This window comes from Marmota flaviventris, chromosome 15, assembly GCF_047511675.1.
Source record: "Marmota flaviventris isolate mMarFla1 chromosome 15, mMarFla1.hap1, whole genome shotgun sequence".
NCBI lineage: Eukaryota > Metazoa > Chordata > Mammalia > Rodentia > Sciuridae > Marmota > Marmota flaviventris.
In genome coordinates this window covers 48170668-48190736 of record NC_092512.1, presented here as the reverse complement: position 1 = coordinate 48190736, position 20069 = coordinate 48170668, and the positions used below count along the sequence as shown (strand labels likewise).

The 20069-nt window shown below is 37.4% G+C and overlaps 1 protein-coding gene across 1 annotated transcript in view; it reads right to left on the bottom strand.

Moving 5' to 3' along the window:
- Window positions 1-20069, bottom strand: part of Cngb3 (cyclic nucleotide gated channel subunit beta 3) — a 157300-nt gene that overhangs the window by 8549 nt on the left and 128682 nt on the right. The window contains exon 15 of the mRNA XM_071602432.1: window positions 18711-18829. Coding sequence (XP_071458533.1) covers window positions 18711-18829 — 119 coding nt within the window. The remainder of the gene's footprint in view (window positions 1-18710; window positions 18830-20069) is intronic.

Here is a 20069-nt window from a genome sequence, read left to right as displayed (position 1 = left end):
AAAATGGACTACACACATGCATAAATAGCATATATAATATATAGGCATATGTGTGTGTATTGTTTTTCAGAAAGAGCTAAAATATTCTTATAATCTCTAGTCATTCACTAATTCCAAGCTTTTATTCAAGGCTGCCACACATGGCATTTTATGTGCTGCCAATTAGAAAGAACAATATTCCAGTACTGTTTTGAAATTTCACATGAATGCAAAAAATTGAATTTATATATTTCTAAAAATATTGTATTTTAAAAGTCTAATAGTATGTTAGTAAAGAAATTCAATAAATATGGTAATTTTGCCACTCATCTGCTGTGTTTTTTGGGGAAAGTTTTGCTTATTGTGAAGGAAAATAAAGGAGAAATTAAAGAGGAAAGGAAATAATTTGCTGTTATAAGCAAAAAAGCAATGCTGGAGGCATCACAATACCCAACTCCAAATTATACTACAGAATTATTGTAATTAAAACTTCATGATACTAGTACAAAAATAGACATATAGACCAATAGCACAGAATAGAAGACACAGAGACAAACCCACACATGTATGGTCATTTGATCCTTGACAAAGGAGCCGAAAACATACGTTGGAGAAAAGATAGCCTTTTAACAAATGGTGCTGGGAAAATTGGTTATCCATATGTGGAAGAATGCGACTCGATCCTTATTGCTCACCCTGTCCAAAAGTCAACTCAAAATGAGACAAAGACTTCGGAGTTAGGACCGACCAGAGGAGCAGGCCCAGCGGCCCGCAAGCGTGGTAGACACATCGCCCCAATTGGAGGAGGTGCAGAGCAGAGCTGCTGCCCGCGCCTGCAAGGTAGGCAGACCTGCAACCAATCAGCGGAGCAGGCCCAGCGGCCTGCCGGTGTGGTAGACACATCGCCCCAATTGGAGGAGGTGCGGAACAGAGCCACCGCCCCGCCTGCAAGGTGGCAGACCTGCGACCAACCAGAGGAGCAGGCCCAGCAGCCTGCCGGCGTGGTAGACACATCGCCCCAATTGGAGGAGGGGCGGAGCAGAGCCACCGCCCCGCCTGCAAGGTAGGCAGACCTGCGACCCACCAGCTGAGCAGGCCCAGTGGCCTGCTGGCATGGTGGACACATTGCCCCAATTGGAGGAGGTGCGGAGCAGAGCCGCTGCTTGAGCCTGCAAGGTGGGCAGACCTGCAACCTACCAGCGGAGCAGGCCCAGCGGCCAGCCAGCGTGGTAGACACATCGCCCCAATTGGAGGAAGGTCCCAGCTGCCGTCCACAAGGTAGGCAGACCACGTGTCCCGGAGAAGGGGCCCGGCGGCGTGCTGGCCTAGTTGAAAGATCACCCCAATTGGAGGAGGGGCACAGGCGCTGCCTGCACCTGCAAGGTAGGCAGACCTGCAACCTGGAGAACAGGCCCAGCGGCCTGCCAGCGTCGTAGACAGATCATCCCTATTGGAGGAGGGGCCCAGCCGTTGCCCGCAAGGTAGGCAGACCACGTGACTTGGAGAAGGGGCCCAGCAGCCCGCCGGCGAGATAGACAGATCACACAAATTGGAGGAGGAGCACAGCCGCCGCCCGCCCCTGCAAGGGAGACTTTGCAACTATACAAGAGCAATTAAATATATAGGGGGAAAATTCAATAACACAACAGTTTCACCAAGCAGAAAGAAACGCGAGCAGTATGAAAAGACAAGGAAAGAAAGGACCACAAGCAATGCAGGTCAACTCAACTTTAGAAGAGGTAATAGCTGCAGCAGATGGAATGTCAGATAAAGACTTCAGGATTTACATGCTTCAGATGATCTGGAGTCTCAAGGAAGACATCAGACAGCAAAATCAGACAATGAAAGATCACTTCGACAATGAATTACATAAACAAATCCAAGAAGCAAAAGATCAACTATACAGGGAGATAGAGGTTATAAAAAACAAACAAACAGAAATCTTAGAAATTCAGGAAGCAATAAACCAACTTAAAAACTCAAATGAGAATACTACCAGCAGAGTAGAACACTTAGAAGATAGAACATCAGACAATGAAGACAAAGTATTTCAACTTGAAAAGAACATAGACAGCTCAGCAAGACTGTTAAGAAACCATGAGCAGAACATCCAAGAAATTTGGGATAACATAAAGAGATCAAATTTAAGAGTCATTGGGATACAGGAAGGTATAGAGGTCCAAACCAAAGGAATGAGCAATCTGTTCAATGAAATAATATGAGAAAACTTCCCAGACATGAAGAATGAGACAGAATCCCAAATCCTAGAAGCCTACAGGACGCCGAATGTGCAAAATCATAAGAGATCCACACCTAGACATATTATAATGAAGATGCCCAACATACAGAATAAGGAGAGAATTTTAAAAGCTTCAAGAGAAAGGAAGCAGATTACATTTAGGGGTAAACCAATCAGGATAACAGCTGATCTTTCAACACAGACTCTGAAAGCTAGAAGATCCTGGAATAACATATTTCAAACACTGAAAGAAAATGGGTTCCAACCAAGAATTGTGTATCCAGTGAAATTAAGCTTCAGGATGGAAGAGGAAATTAAAACCTTTCACGATAAACAAAAGTTAAAAGAATTTGCAGCTAGAAAACCATCTCTTCAAAACATCCTCGTCAAAACATTACAGGAAGAGGAAATGCAAAATAACAATGAAAACCAACAGTGGAAGGTAGTACAGTAAAGGGAAAAATAATCAAAGAGGAAAAACAAACCATGTTAAATAACATAAATAAACAAATATGGCTGGAAGAACAATCCATATCTCAATAATAACCCTAAATGTTAATGGCTTAAACTCACCAATTAAGAGACACAGGCTAGTAGAATGGATCACAAAACAAGACCCAACAATATGCTGCCTACAGGAGACGCATTTGATAGGAAAAGACATACATAGCCTGAAGGTGAAAGGTTGGGAAAAATAATTTCACTCATATGGACTTCGGAAACAAGCAGGAGTGTCCATAATCATATCAAATAAAATAGATTTCAAGCCAAAGTTAATCAAAAAGGATAAAGAGGGACACTACATACTGCTCAAGGGAACCATACACCAACAAGACATAACAATCATAAATATATATGCTCCTAACAATGGTGCAGCTATGTTCATCAAACAAATTCTTCTCAAGTTCAAGAGTCTAATAGACCACCATACAATAATTATGGGAGACGTTAACACACCTCTCTCACCACTGGACAGATCTTCCAAACAAAAGTTGAATAAAGAAACTATAGAACTCAATAATACAATTAATAACCTAGACTTAATTGACATATATAGAATATACCACCCAACATCAAGCAGTTACACTTTTTTCTCAGCAGCACATGGATCCTTCTCAAAAATAGATCATATATTATGTCACAGGGCAACTCTTAGACATTATAAAGGAGTAGAGATAATACCATGCATCTTATCTGATCATAATGGAATGAAACTGGAAATCAACGATAAAAGAAGGAAGGAAAAATCATGCACCACTTGGAGAATGAACAATAGGTTACTGAATGATCAATGGGTTATAGAAGACATCAAGGAGGAAGTTAAAAAATTCTTAGAGATAAATGAAAACAAAGACACAACATATCGGAATCTATGGGACACATTGAAAGCAGTTCTAAGAGGAAAATTCATTGCTTGGAGTTCATTCCTTAAAAAAAGAAAAAACCAACAAATAAATGATCTCATACTTCATCTCAAAATCCTTGAAAAAGAAGAGCAAAACAACAGCAAAAGAAGTAGAAGGCAAGAAATAATTAAAATCAGAGCTGAAATTAATGAAATCGAAACAAAAGAAACAATTGAAAAAATTGACAAAACTAAAAGTTGGTTCTTTGAAAAAATAAAAAAAATCGACAGACCCTTAGCGATGCTAGCGAAGAGAAGAAGAGAGAGAACTCAAATTACTAGCATACGGGATGAAAAAGGCAATATCACAACAGAAACTTCAGAAATACAGAAGATAATCAAAAACTATTTTGAATCCTTATACTCCAATAAAATAGAAGATAGTGAAAGCATCGATAAATTTCTTAAGTCATATGATCTACCCAGATTGAGTCAGGAGGATATAGACAACCTAAACAGACCAATATCAATCGAGGAAATAGAAGAAGCCATCAAAAGACTACCAACTAAGAAAAGCCCAGGACCCCTGGGTATACAGCAGAGTTTTACAAAACCTTTAAAGAAGAACTAATACCAATACTTTTCAAGCCATTCCAGGAAATAGAGAAAGAGGGAGAACTTCCAAATTCATTCTACGAGGCCAACATCACCCTGATTCCTAAACCAGACAAAGACACTTCAAAGAAAGAAAACTACAGACCAATATCTCTAATGAATCTAGATGCAAAAATCCTCAATAAAATTCTGGCGAATCGGATACAAAAACATATCAAAAAAATTGTGCACCATGATCAAGTAGGATTCATCCCTGGGATGCAAGGCTGGTTCAATATACAGAAATCAATAAATGTTATTCACCAAATCAATAGACTTAAGATAAGAACCATATGATCATATCGATAGATGCAGAAAAAGCATTCAACAAAATACAGCATCCCTTCATGTTCAAAACTCTAGAAAAACTAGGGATAACAGGAACATACCTCAATATTGTAAAAGCTATCTATGCTAAGCCTCAGGCTAGCATCATTCTGAATGGAGAAAAATTGAAGGCATTCCTTCTAAAATCTGGAACAAAACAGGGATGCCCTCTCTCACCACTTCTGTTCAACATAGTTCTCGAAACACTGGCCAGAGCAATTAGACAGACAAAAGAAATTAAAGGCATAAAAATAGGAAGAGAAGAACTTAAATTATCACTATTTGCAGGTGACATGACTCTATACCTAGCAGACCCAAAAGGGTCTACAAAGAAACTATTAGAGCTAATAAATGAATTCAGCAAAGTGGCAGGATATAAAATCAACATGCATAAATCAAAGGCATTCCTGTATATCAGCGACAAATCCTCTGAAATGGAAATGAGGACAACCACTCCATTCACAATATCCTCAAAAAAAAAAAATACTTGGGAATCAACCTAACAAAACAGGTGAAAGACTTATACAATGAAAACTACAGAACCCTAAAGAGAAAAATAAAAGAAGATCTTAGAAGATGGAAAAATATACCCTGTTGATGGATAGGCAGAACTAACATCATCAAAATGCGATATTACCAAAAGTTCTCTATAGGTTTAATGCAATGCCAATCAAAATCCCAATGGCATTTCTTGTAGAAATAGATAAAGCAATCATGAAATTCATATGAAAAATAAAAGACCCAGAATAGCAAAAACAACTCTAAGTAGGAAGTGTGAATCAGGCGGTATAGTGATACCAGACTTCAAACTATACTACAGAGCAATAGTAACAAAAACAGCATGGTACTGGTACCAAAACAGGCATGTGGACCAATGGTACAGAATAGAGGACACAGAAACCAATCCACAAAACTACAACTATCTTATATTTGATAAAGGGGCTAAAAGCATGCAATGGAGGAAGGATAGCATCTTTAACAAATGGTGCTGGGAAAACTGGAAATCCATATGCAACAAAATGAAACTGAATCCCTTTCTCTCGCCATGCACAAAAGTTAACTCAAAATGGATCAAGGAGCTTGATATCAAATCAGAGACACGGCTTCTGATACAAGAAAAAGTTGGCTACGATGTACATACTGTGGGGTCGGGCTACAAATTCCTCAATAGGACACCCATAGCACAAGAGTTAATAACTAGAATCAACAAATGGGACTTACTCAAACTAAAAAGTTTTTTTCTCAGCAAAAGAAACAATAAGAGAGGTAAATAGGGAGCCTACATCATGGGAACAAATCTTTACTCCTCACACTTCAGATAGAGCCCTAATATCCAGAGTATAGAAAGAACATAAAAAATTAAACAATAAGATAACAAATAACCCAATCAACAAATGGGCCAAGGACCTGAACAGACACTTCTCAGAGGAGGACATAAAACCAATCAACAAGTACATGAAAAAATGCTCACCATCTCTAGCAGTCAGAGAAATGCAAATCAAAACCACCCTAAGATACCATCTCACTCCAGTAAAATTGGCAGCCATTAGGAAGTCAAACAACAACAAGTGCTGGGGAGGATGTGGGGAAAAGGGTACTCTTGTACATTGCTGGTGGGACTGCAAATTGGTGCGGCCAATTTGGAAAGCAGTATGGAGATTTCTTGGAAAGCTGGGAATGGAACCACCATTTGACCCAGCTATTCCCCTTCTAGGTCTATTCCCTAAAGACCTAAAAAGAGCATACTACAGGGACACTGCTACATCGATGTTCATAGCAGCACAATTCACAATAGCAAGACTGTGGAACCAACCTAGATGTCCTTCAATAGACGAATGGATAAAAAAAATGTGGCATTTATACACAATGGAGTATTACTCTGCATTAAAAAATGACAAAATCATAGAATTTGCAGGGAAATGGATGGCATTAGAGCAGATTATACTAAGTGAAGCTAGCCAATCCCTAATAAACAAATGCCAAATGTCTTCTTTGATATAAGGAGAGTAACTAAGAACAAAGTAGGGAGGAAGAGCATGAGAAGAAGATTAACATTAAACAGGGATGAGAGGTGGGAGGGAAAGGGAGAGAGAAGGGAAATTGCATGGAAATGGAAGGAGACCCTCAGGGTTATACAAAATTACATACAAGAGGAAGTGAGGGGAAAGGGAAAAAAACAAGGGGGAGAAATGAATTACAGTAGTTGGGGTAGAGAGAGAAGAGGGGAGGGGAGGGGAGGGAAGGGGGGAATAGTAGAGGATAGGAAAGGCAGCAGAATACAACAGACATTAGTATGGCAATATGTAAATCAGTTGATGTGTAACCGATGTGATTCTGCAATCTGTATATGGGGTAAAAATAGGAGTTCATAACCCACTTGAATCAAAGTGTGAAATATGATATGTCAAGAACTATGTAATGTTTTGAACAACCAACAATAAAAATTAAAAAAGAAAAAAGACTTCGGAGTTAGACCAGAAACCATGCAACTTCTAAAAAGAAAACAAAGGATCAACACTCCAACATATTGACACAGACAACACTTTCTCAATAGGATCTCTAAAGCTCAGGAAATAATGCCAAGAGTTAATAATTGGGATGACATCAAATTAAAAAGCTTCTGCACAGCAAAGGAAACAAAGAATATGAAGAGAGAACTTATAGAATGGGAGAAATCTTTGCCAGCTACTCTTGTGATGGAGGATTAATATCCAGAATATATAAAGAACTAAAAAAAATTATGCCCCAAACCCCCCAATTAATAAATGGGCAAATAAACTAAATAGACACTTCTCAAAAGAAGAAATTCAAGTGGCCAACAAACATATGAAAAAATGTTCAATATCTCTAGAAATTAGAGAAATGCAAATCATAACTACTCTAAGATTTTATCTCACTCCAGTCAGAATGGCAATTATCAAGAATACAAGCAATAATAAGTGTTGGTTTGAATGTGGGGAAAGAGGTACACTCACACATTGCTGGTGGGACTACAAATTAGTGCAACCAATTTGGAAAGCAGTATGGAGATTCCTCAGAAAACTTGGAATGTAACCACCATTTGATCTAGCTATCCCACTCCTCGGTTTATTTTCCAAAAAACTTAAAATCAGCATACTACAGTGATGCAGCTACATCAATGTTTATAGCAGCTCAATTCATAATAGCTGAACTATGGAATCAACCTAGATACCCTTCAACAGATGAATGGAAATGTGGTGTATCTATACACAATGGAATATTTACTCAGCCTTAAAGAAGAATGAAATTATGGCATTTGCAGGTAAATGGATGGAGTTGGAGAATATCATGCTAAGCGGAATAAATCAATCCCCAAAGACCAAATACCAAATGTTTTCTCTGATATGTGAATGCTGATCCATATTGGGGGGTTGTTGGGGAAGAATGGAGGAACTTTTGGGTTGGGCAGAGGGGAGTGAGGGGAGGAGAGGGAATGTGGTGTGGAGTGGGAAGGATGGTGGAATGAGATGGACATTATCACTTTATGTACATGTATAATTGCATGGACAATGTGACTGTATCATGTACAGCCAGAGAAATGAGAAGTTGTGTTCTATTTGTGTACAAAGAATTGAAATGTATTCTGCTGTCATGTATAACTAATAGAACAAATTTTAAAAATATGACATTGAAAAAAAAAAGAATACAAACAATAATAAATGCCAGAGAGGATGTGGAGAACAAGCAGCACTTTTACACTGTTGATGGCTTGCATATCAGTATAATCAATCTGGAAATCAATGAGGAGGCTTCTTAAAAGACTAGGAATGAAATCACCACATGACCCAGCTCTTTGATATTTACCCTAAAGAGTTGGTGATCTTACTATAGTGATACATGCATATACATATTTATAACATCACAATTCACAATAGCCAACTATGGATCTAGCCTAGATGTCCATCAATGGATGAATGGGTAAAAGATTAGCTAATAATAATAATAATAATAATATCCATAATGATAACATTCATAGCTTATATTATCGAGTACTTACTATGAATCAGATAGTTTTCTAAGGTCTTTTTATTAACTCAATTAAGGCTTTTTCAATCCTATAGGATAGTCACATGTTATTGTGACTTCATTTGATGAAGAAAGAAGTCTCAGTTGAGTAACTTGCTCATATCTACACAAAGGAGTTTAATTTAGCCATAAAGAAGAATGAAATGGTGAAATGAAGGGTGTCAGGTGTATTGTACAACTCACTGTATTTTAAACTTTTATGTAACAAAACATTTGTATCAAAATAAAAATATGATCTACAAAAAGGAAGAAAGAAAGAAACAAAGAAAGGAAGAAAATAAATAAATAAAGAACGAAAGAAAGAAAAAAAGAAAGAGAGAAAGAAAGAAAGAAATTGTGTGCTGCATATACAAAGTACAATGTGATTGGAGCCCCCTGAATTTGTGTAATGTACAACCTGCCTGGCCCTTTCTAGCAGATACTGTATTTGGAACACACATGAAAAAATAGAATACAAAAGAATATGAACCGATTGTGGAAGTAAAAGAAAAATGAAAATGGGGACATAAAATAAGATTTATTTTAAAAGCCGAATTTAGCCACAGGAGTGTTTCAGATTTAGTTTTAAGCCATTTATATGATAAAAATCGATCAATTCTTGGTTTTAAGATAGAAATAATCTCCTAAGTTTTTATTAAAGAGGCTACTCTCTGTAAAATGATGGAAAACTTTTTATTCCCACAACAGACACAACAGTGAATTTGCTAGGGTTATTTTAATAGGCTCTTCATTAAAGGCTGTGTATCATTCTCTAATTCAGTAAGAGTAATTCCGTGGATGGAGTGGGGTAGGTTAGTACAATGCATTTCATATACCCAACTATCTCTTTGTTGCTCTGGAAATGATTCACAGCACCATTTAGAATATTCGGAGAAACAAATAATACTTAAATATTGTCTTTCTCAGATGGGCTTATTTATTGATCTATTTTGTGGTGCTGGGGGGTGGAACCCAGGGCCTGGTGCATACTAGACAAGGGTTTTACTACTGAGGTACACCCTCAACTCACTGGACTTTGATAAGAAGCTTTTTTGTATGAGATTGCACAGATTATTGTGCTTTGGAGGTCAATCATGCAGGGAAGGATAAAGAGTTCACTGTATAAATAAAAGGAAAAGGAAAAAAATAAATTAGACATAAATTAAAACTATATTGAAATGTATAGTTCCACAACAGGCTGATGATTAACATTTGCCCTCAAGCTGTTCGTAATCTAGGAAGGGTGTGAGTGCATGTCAAGACAGCCAGATTAGCAAATAATAATAATAATAACAACAACAACAAGAATAATAATATCCATAATGGTAACATTCATAGTTTATATTATTGAGTACTTACTATGAATCAGATAGTTTTCTAAGGTCTTTTTATTAACACAGTTAATGCTTTTCAATCCTATCGGATAGTTATATGTTATTGTGACTCCATTTGACTGATGAAGAAAGAAGTCTCAGTTGAGTAACTTGCCCAGAGTCTCACAGCTCCTATATCATAGCATTGAGACACAAACCTAGTCAGGTATTCCTCTTAGAATGATACACACAATTTAGAATGATTGATGTTTTGATAACTAAAAGAAATGGGAATATTTCCTAAAATAAAGACAATTCTAATCTTAAATGCCTTTTCTCATGTAGAATTATTTCCCGGAATAGAAATAAAACTAACTCTAAATGCTATCAGTGGAAAAAACATCACATCCAATACTGAGTCAAGGGCTAAAACTTCAAACATTTGTTCCCATTAAGCAAATTTCCAACTGCATTATATTTGGGGGACATAAGGTTAGATCACCTGTGTAGATTTTTTTCTGAAATATTCTTTTATTTTTGTCAGTGTTATTGGGGGAACACTTTGTTCCTTGGTAATTTTACAATTTGACTAAGAATAAATTCTAACAAAACTTTTGTGGGTTAGCAAATATCACAGGATGTTCTAGGGTCACCTCTGCTGGGCTTCTTGATCTTTGCAGATACTTTGATATTCAAAAAACTATGTACTGAATGGCAAACACATGTTAGCCTAGATATATATTTATATATTTTTTGAGGAGCATCTGCACACATGTATTTTTAACAAAGTTGGAGAGTCAAGATGTCACGGATATAAAACGCCTGGTCCCCTTTTCTTGACCAGGTCTTGATTTCAGAGTTGAATTGGCTTTAGAGAATTAATTAAATAATGAAGAATCCTGGTAAAAATTCTAAGGAAGGAGTGAGTAGAAAAATAATATGTACTCTGTACTTCATGACCTACCTACTTATCTCCCTTCAAATGCCCACAGAAATATTTTACTATGATAGTTTGGCTAGAAAACACTATATATCAAATGAGCTAATATGTTAGCCCAGGTAAATGCTTGTTGGGAGTCAAAACAGCTAGCAATGTCATGTATTTGTGAAAAGCTTATAGTTTTTTGACATGTTTTTTCCTCATGAATCCCCTGTATCTTCTGACTTAACAACCACACAATTTGCTAAACTAGGTTTCTGCATATAATTACAGACATAGAAACTAAAGTCCAGAATCAGGTGAATTGTTCAAGAACAAATACTTCAGAGTTTTATCATTGATATTGAAACCTAAGATGAGAGCTAACTTCAAGTCAAGAGGCAGCTTCCTTAAACCACAATTTTGTAATTCCAAAGAAGTAATTTTTTAAAAAAAGTTACTAGAAATTGAACTCTGGGGTGTTCAGCTACTGAGCTACATCTCTAACTCTTAACCTTTTAATTTTTTTTTTAGATTGAGACAGGGTCTCAGTAAGTTGCCTGCACCGGCTTTAAACTTATGATCCTCCTGTCTCAGTGTCCAGAGTTGCTGGATTACAGATATGTGCCACCATGCCCAGTGTGTGGTTGATTCTAGTGGTACAGACTTGCCAATGGACTTTAGGAAAAGTAAACAAGGGAATCAGTCCATCAGGCTGGTGCTATAAATTATGTAAAGTTATGAATCTCTGCTGCCTCTCTACTATTCCAAATGGTGGTAAAAGAGACTTAATTTCGCATTTCACCAAGTCACTTCAGGAGGGATTCTGAGAGTATTTAAACATACGTTTAAAAAAAATGATACTGATAGTATATTTATTTGTTCAGAGGAATATTTGGGACTTACATGAGTTATGTTTTTTCCTCTAAACAAAAAGGTGCTACATAACCAGAGTCTAAATTCCAAACTAGAGAAAATATAAATGCATATTTTTAAGTAGATATCATTCACAGTTTTAAAATAGGAAAAAATGGAAATGAAGAGCTTTCTCCCCAATATTAATCAATCAAATATGCCCACCCTTGCTCATATCTGTATCTATTATTTCTGCTTTTTTAGGAAAGGAAGAAGAAAAAAGATAAGAGTTATTTTGATGAAAAGTAAGAATATTGAATTAAAACAGTCTACACATCTCCCTGGCACCCATATTTTAAAAAAATCTACAGGAAATATAGGCAAAATAGCTTGAAGAGAAAAAAAGAGACAGAATTAGTTTTCAAAATATTTGGGCTTTTCACAATGATAAATAGCAATAAATATCAAAACAAAATCCTCAGAATGTTCTATTTGACAAAGATAATGTGAAAAGACAAAAAAATTTTGAATGAAAACCAGATTATCTAAAACAATAAAAATATGTCAATACTTAAATTCTACTCAATAACTACCCACATAACAATATATGTTGAAAAAGGGATGGTAAACAAAAAAGATGTACAGACAGAAAATGATCACATTCATGAAAATAAATAGGCCAATTGGAAATTCATTCACTTAGGGAATATTTATCGAGACGTTTTATTTTCTAGGCATCATTTAGACAAATGCAAATTAAAAACAACCTATTAAAATATAAAACCAATGAGAAAAATAAAGTAATACCAGCAATGCTGAGGAAAAATAGCTATACATATCTGTTTGCATTGTAAATTGGTTCAGTCTTTTTCTGGAAAATAATTTGCTCATATATTAAAAGAGTTATAGAAATGTTTTTACCTTTTGACCTACTTATTCTACTTTTGGGAATAAACCTCAAAGGCATAACTTAAAGAAAAAGTAATTTTACAAAGATAAATATAGTATGCTATTCTTAATAATAAAAAACTGACAAAAAGCACACAAGGCTGAATATGCATATTCATGACAAAAATAAATGTGTATTTGTACATTCACAAAGATAGGAAGATAATTACATTCACTGATTTATTCAATAATTATTTATTAGGCATTTATGTGGGCCAAGCCCTGTTCTAAGGGCTAGGAATAGAATGCAGAATGAATGACACATGATGTCCATCAGGATTTCTTGCAGCCTGCTCAGTGACACTGTGCAAAGTAGAAAAATGTGGCTTCTCTGGGCATGTGTAGTCCCCATGGGTGCAAAGCTTGCCCGAAGAATTCCTCCTTTTGCAATGTAATAAGCACCTTTGCACGAGGGAGAGAACAGCAGCCAGGACTCTTGGTTCAAGAGTAGAATGTGGGCTGGACTCCAGCCCTCCTAACCCATCACTGGACATTCTGGTTCACAGAATGCAGTTGGCACAGCAACACAAGGTAGCTCTGGCTCTTCCAATTTAGGAAGGAAAAAAAAATACATTGAATAAATAAATGCACCAATGAGTTTATAGCTACAAAGATAAGTGCTCCCAAACAAGGCAATATAGTTCAAGAAGAGCGTATAGCAAGGTATCATGTGCATTATGATGAACACCCCAAATGACCTGTAGAGGTCCCTAGAGTGGGAGAAGGCAGTAAAACCTGAAAGAAGCGGAGATCCAGATAAAGGAGGTGGTGGGGGATATCCAGACTGAGGTAACAGCATGTGCACAAGACTTCCTGTGTTTGGATGGAGGATGGCACATTCAAAGAGCTGAAGGAGAGCAGCAGGATGTCTGGACTGAAGGTACAACCTGAAGTAGAGAGGTCAGCAGGGCTAGATTCTGCAGGATTTGTAAGTCAGATTAAGAATTTTGCACTTATTTCTAAGAATGGCATGAAAGCATTGACTGACTTTAGGTAGAAGGAGAGTGACATGATCAGATCTGTCCTTCCAAAGGATTGCTTGGCCACTTGCAGTAGGTCATTGCAGATGTCCTATAAGAGGTGGGAGTGGTTTGGACTAAAGGGGTAGCAGTGGAGAAGGTAAGATGCCAGTGATTTGAAACACACATAGGAGGGTGAGATCAGCTGGTCTTGGAGATAGACGGGGCATGTAGGTGAAATTGAGGGAAGTATCAAGAAAATTCATCTTTTTTCTCCATTAATATTTCATAAATTCACAATTTAAGTCTTTTGGATAGTATTAGTTTCCTAGGGTTCCTGTAATAAATTACCATAAAATAAGTATCCTACAGCTGCAAAAATGTATTCTTTCGTAGTTCTGGAGGCTATACAAACTCAAGGTGTCAGCAGAATTGTGTTCCTTTTCATGACTCCAAAGAAAAATCTTTTCTTGCATCTGACAACTTCTGGTTGCCCCAGGCATTCCACCCTGTGGCTGCTTCTTATCTTCACATAGATGCTTCTTCTGTTTCTTATAAGGACAAGTGTTTTTTGGTTTGGGACCCATTCAGATAATCCAGGATCATATTATCTTGGGGTTCTTATCTTAATGATATCTACAGAGACCCTTTTTCCAAATAAGGTCATATTTACATGTTCGAGGATTAGGATATGGACATACCTTTGTTGAGGTCACTCTTCACCTCACTATAGGCATAATGTGCATTATGATGAATGCCCCAAATGACCTTTACATATGCTGTGGTAGGGGCTACCAGAACTTAGCTATGTGCACACATCATTGTCTCCATATATCATTTGGGGAGCACTGAAGGGTTTGTCCTCCATTTCCAAGTGCTAGTTTAGATCATAAGTGTCCCCTGAAAGTTCTTGTGTTAAACTTGGTCCCTGGGTGATGCTATTGGTGGACACTTTAAGAGGTGAGGCCTAGTAGGAGGTCTTTGTGGCATTGAGTGTGTACCCTTGAAGAGGACTGTGAGATCTCTGCCTCTTCCTTTCTTTCTCTTTTTTTTCCCTAGCAATGAGGTGAGTGGTTTTGCTCTGCCACATGTTCCCGCCATGATGTACTGCCTTACCACAGGTCTAAACACAGTGGGCCAACTGATCATGGACTCAATCCTCTGAAACAATGATCCAAAATAAATTTTATAATTTTCTTTTTCTGAGTTGATTATCTTTGGTGTCTGTTATGATGATGGGAAGCTGATAAACATCCCAAATAACTTCAAGTAATCACCAAGTCTAAAAGGCATACTGGTCCTTGGGAAGCCTTTGTGTTCCAGAGTGTCCTGTGCATACTCTCATCATCAGATGTAATCCATGCATTTAATCACCTGGCATTGAAGTCCCTCATTTACTCAACTCACTTGTTTGTAAGGCATTGAGGGAAACAAATGTATTCACCTTTGCATCCTCATGGCTGGCACTGTGCCTAGTAAAGAAGGGATTCTATGACCTTCTTTGAGGCACTTCACATTAGACTATAAGTGGTCCTGAAAATTTTTTTTTGTTTGTTTCTATCAAACCACAGTTAACTTTCTCTCTCTCTCTCTCTCTCTCTCTCTCTCTCTCTCTCTCTCTCTGTGTGTGTGTGTGTGTGTGTGTGTGTGTTTGTGGTGCTGGAGATGGAACCCAGGGCTTTATACATGTTATATAAGCAGTCCACCAACTGAACTATTGCCTCAGCCCATAATTAACTACTTAATTAATTCAAGATAACTGAATGGCTGATGCACAATTTTTAATGGAGCCAGGATATAAATAAAAACCACCACATATTGTTTAGTTTTCATGTAGCTGCTGGTAACATATAAATTCTTATATTTTAATAGCTCAGTCTGTTGGAAAGACCCATCTGAATAAATTACCTATAAATCAGGAGTAGTTACTATAATAAATGCACACATGAAATATTATGGGGGCAAAGAACAGGGAGCAGCTATTTGTTTTGGGGATAGTTAGAAATGACTTCCAAGAGATGACATATAAATCGGTTCTTGAAGGATGAGTGAGCAGAAATTTTCCAGGGGGAGAATATTCCAAAGTGAGATGGAACTGGTTGGGAATTCTATTGAAACCATAATAGCAATACAAGAGTGAAAATTCAGTCATTTCAAGAATAATGGGATTTTCTTTTCTTTCTTTTTTCTTTTTTTTTAACAGATGCAGAAGGCAGATAAAGAAGTGGTTAATTATTTTGAGGGAATAAGACTTGATACTAAATGTACATGTAAGGCTAACGATGGAGGCAGAACCACCATGAGGCCATCCCTCAGCAGACTCTGGGTCTTTCTTTTTAAAAATGGGGTGCCTGCACTCTTTGGATGTTGATTAGAAATGTGGTCTGGGTTTTCTCCATGGCAGGCTGTAAATCTATATTTTAGTCAGGAATTTGCTCTTTTGGATTAATATATAATGTCCTTGAAAGCCCTCAATTCTTTTCTTTCTTATTTTTTTTCGTAAGGGGGGAAAAACCTTCTTTAAAAAGCTACATGATAGTGCTGTATTTAGCTCATTTCAACAAAGGTCACGGCATTTCTGAGTAGTAAACACTATTACTAGATCTTTCCAGTGTCTGGGTGTTTGGCAGCCATGCCTCCATCTGGAATAAATGACTGGAACTCCAAGGGTGTAGGACAGCTGTGGGCCTGTGAAGCCTGTGGGCATCTGGAAGAGGCAGATGCATCCTGTTTCTCCTCAGCCACAGCCAGGAAGAGAATCAAGGCAAAACTCTCTCTTTTGCTCAAATCAGCCAGACTATTGAGCAAGTTTAAAGCCTGTCTGGTCCACAGGTTTTATTTTGGCTTTAGAAACCAAATGGATAAGAGGAGATTTATTGAAGAAGCTGCTGTCAGGAATCTAGAATTACTTTCAGTTGCAGCCTAGCAGCACCTGGATTCTATTCCTAGGATATTTCCTCCTGTGAGGGTAATATCAGCAATTAATATACTTGTATTTGTAAAGCTTTATTCTTTAGGGAATATCCAACCCTTGGGAGAGGTCAGCTAATTAATTTCTGCAATGTTTCAGATTAGACTGTTGTGTGTTTTATGACTTTGAAGATAACAGTGATTATTAAGCTGTAAAAATATGAAATCATTTTTGTAAGGAGTCCCAGTAAGGAAGTAATAGAAAACAGTTAAAGAACTTGGATATTCTAAGAAGGATTTTTCACCACTGCCTCAGAGCAGGACCCTCATAGGAGTGTCCACCCAGCTGTTAAGCAAGGGGAAAAATTACAAACACAAACAATATTATCAAAAGAAAAGTAATATGCTTCAACATTCTAAGGAAACCCACATTACTCTAGAGATGATCTGAAATCATCTATATCTCTGGATCAGAGACAACTTCTTAGCAGCTTTGAAGCCAGTGATTGGACAAATGCCTTTCATTTGTGGTGGTGGAAAAGTCACTGGACCCATGAACACGTAGGTTTGAGCATATCTCCCTCAGTGATGAGCTCTTAACCTTGGCAAGATACTGGGTACCTCAGAATAGCAGTGCTCTCAATTATGGAATGATTAATAATTGCCCAACAGTAGACTCTTCTCTTCACCTTAAGAACCAGCCTCCTGGTTCAAGAAGCTCAAATCACTCAAATCACTGCTACTGACTTCCAATGAGTCTCCTCTATTTCATGCCTGCTCATGTACTATGTCTTTTTCATATAGCTCTTGGAGTGGTCTTTTAAATTGCTATTCAGTTTGTGTTATTCTTTTGCCTAAAATCCTCTACGGGAATCCGTTGTATTTAGAATAAAGCACAAACTCCTTACCATGACCTTCATGACCTTGCATGGCCCTTGCTCACCCACCAGGCCTTATCTTGCCATAGTATCCTTGTTCACTGTGCTCCAGCCATACTGACTTTTCCGCCCCTTGACCAGACAAGGCTGCTTTACCTTTGGGCCTTGGCTGTTCAACCATCTTCCCCATTTCTGAATGGCTCTTTTATTTACTCCTTCAAGTCTTAGGTCAAATAACTTCTGTTCAGAGAGGTCATCCCTGACTACGGTATTTAAAGTAGCATCCTCTGCCACTTTCTAACATTTTTTTTTTTCATTCACAGCAATTATCACAATGTGAATTTATCTTGTCTAGTTAATTGTTTTACTATTTATTATAATTCCCCCCACCCCCAAGACTGTCAGCTCTGTGAGAAACAATTTTTTTTTTCCCTTGTAGTGCTGGGGATTGAACCCAGGGCCTAGTCCATATGAGGCAAGCACTCTACCCAGTTCAAGAAACAATGTTTTATCTACTGTTTTTACTGAGCATTCTCAGGATTTAGAATAATACTTGACAATCTTAGTATGTACTAGGTACTCAATGAATTTATATTTTTTGGATGAATAATGAATGCATTTAAAGGTTATTATGCACATGGAAATGTTGAGCCCACAAAATGCTTTAATTTGCTCTTATATTCTTCTTGGGGACTTGTTCTGGGATAAACTTCTCTTGACCAATAGGAAATAATGATAATGATACTTAATACTTATGAGTTTCAAGTATATATGGGACACTGTTCTAAGTGCTTTTAATGAATTACCTCATTTACCAACCCTCTAAGATATGTACTGCTATTATTATAATTATTAAGATGACTAGACTAGAGAACAGATGGCCAAGTAACAGAGGAACAAAGCTAGTGAGTGGGAAACTAGGATATAGACTCAAGCAATTTAGTCCCACAGCTATGATCTTATCTTTAACTTACTCAAATACCCTTTGTTAACCTAGCATTCAAGTTTTTAACAATCTGGTAACAGCCAACTCTCCCAACCTCTTCTCTCACTAACCTCATTCATTGACTAGTTCATTCATTTATTCATTCGATGCACATTGAATGTTTATCTACCTTCTGCAGGTCACTGACCTAGGTCCTAGGACTACACAGCTAAATAACCTAGTATCCTTCTTCAGGTCTTCTGAGATAAGGGAAAGGATGGTTGGAAACATGAACATCCTTATTTTACCAATGCTCTTAGCACAATCAACCCTTTGAAAAACTCAAGCAGGGAGTTTACTTATTTTATTACCTAAGATTGTTCTTTTATGACAAGGGATGGATTTTAATATTTATGAGGTGTCTTCTAGATACCTGATTTCTCCAAACACAGCTCCAGCTTTCAGGGTAACCAGAACTTTAGTACCATCAGGCCCTCCAAGGACTTGGACTTCTCCATGCTTAATGATATACATTTCTTTACCAATTTCTCCCTGTATGCCAAATATAAAGAGAAACACATAGTCATTGTACACTTAACAATTATACCCCAAATTAAGAAATATAAACTCTTCCAGAGGAGCAAATACAAATGAAGGAAGCGCAGGACATGATTGTAAAAACAGTTTTCTTAAGACCTCTGTTACAGAAACTGTTTGGACATATTATATGAAAGGAAATGATTGGAAAGAAAATACTTTGCAACACTTGAGCACTGTAAGCCAACACTGGACACAGTCAGCATACTGCCTGAGGAATGGGCATGAGTAAAGAAAATAACTGATTGGATGAATGATGTACTCTGGTTTTGGTGACCACAGTTATCCTCTGAAGAAGGTACTTGATCCATCCAAAAAGCACGGACTACAGCCATTCCAAGGTGAATTCTGTCTTTCTGCCTATGCCACTGAGGTCTGATTTTGGGACTCAAGGCACAGGAGACCCTAAAGCTATTATTTTTGCTCCATATTGAGAGATGCTAATGCACCAAGTTATCTTACTCAGTTCTTGTTTATCTTTGGAAACTCCTGGGAACTAGGGCAATGACCTGTAATCAAGTCCCTAGAATTTGTCTCTTGGGATATTCACATGGTCCCAAGTCAATGGTGTTATTCTGTATGCCTGAGGCAGTGTGGCAGCTGTCAGCATTCTTTAATGTAAACACATGATTTTTGATGTGGCCCTTGTACCTGGTTTTGAGCTTGGATCATGATTGTCATTTAGTTAAATGACTAGCCTCATTTAAGTACTCTGGACTCAATAACTCAGATTTCTCCAAACACACATATTTTGCTCATGTCCCTGTGGTACAATACAGAGAAAAATGCATATACATGTGGCCCTCATAGAAGTAGGGCCTAGAATGCCTGTGACTGATTTCTCTAGTCTTTACTCCTATACATCTTTTTCTAACTGTTCCTGACGATCCTTTACTATAATAAATCTTAAGCTATGAATATAACTTTTTATTGAATTATGTGAATCCTTATTGTGAATCACTGAAGTAGTGGGTAATTATGGGGTCCTTGAACACATCTCAACTTCCAGAAAGAATAAATGTGTCCACCTTAGTGAAATTTAGGTCAAGAGAAGCTGTTAAATTCCAAAAATCCAATTTGCATAATAGTAGACAAGATATTTAGGTAGGTCCATCCCTTCATTCATATTAAGTAAGGTCTTCATCTGCCTGAGCTCTTTCTGTGGTCTGAATGTATCCTTCAAATTTTTTTATGT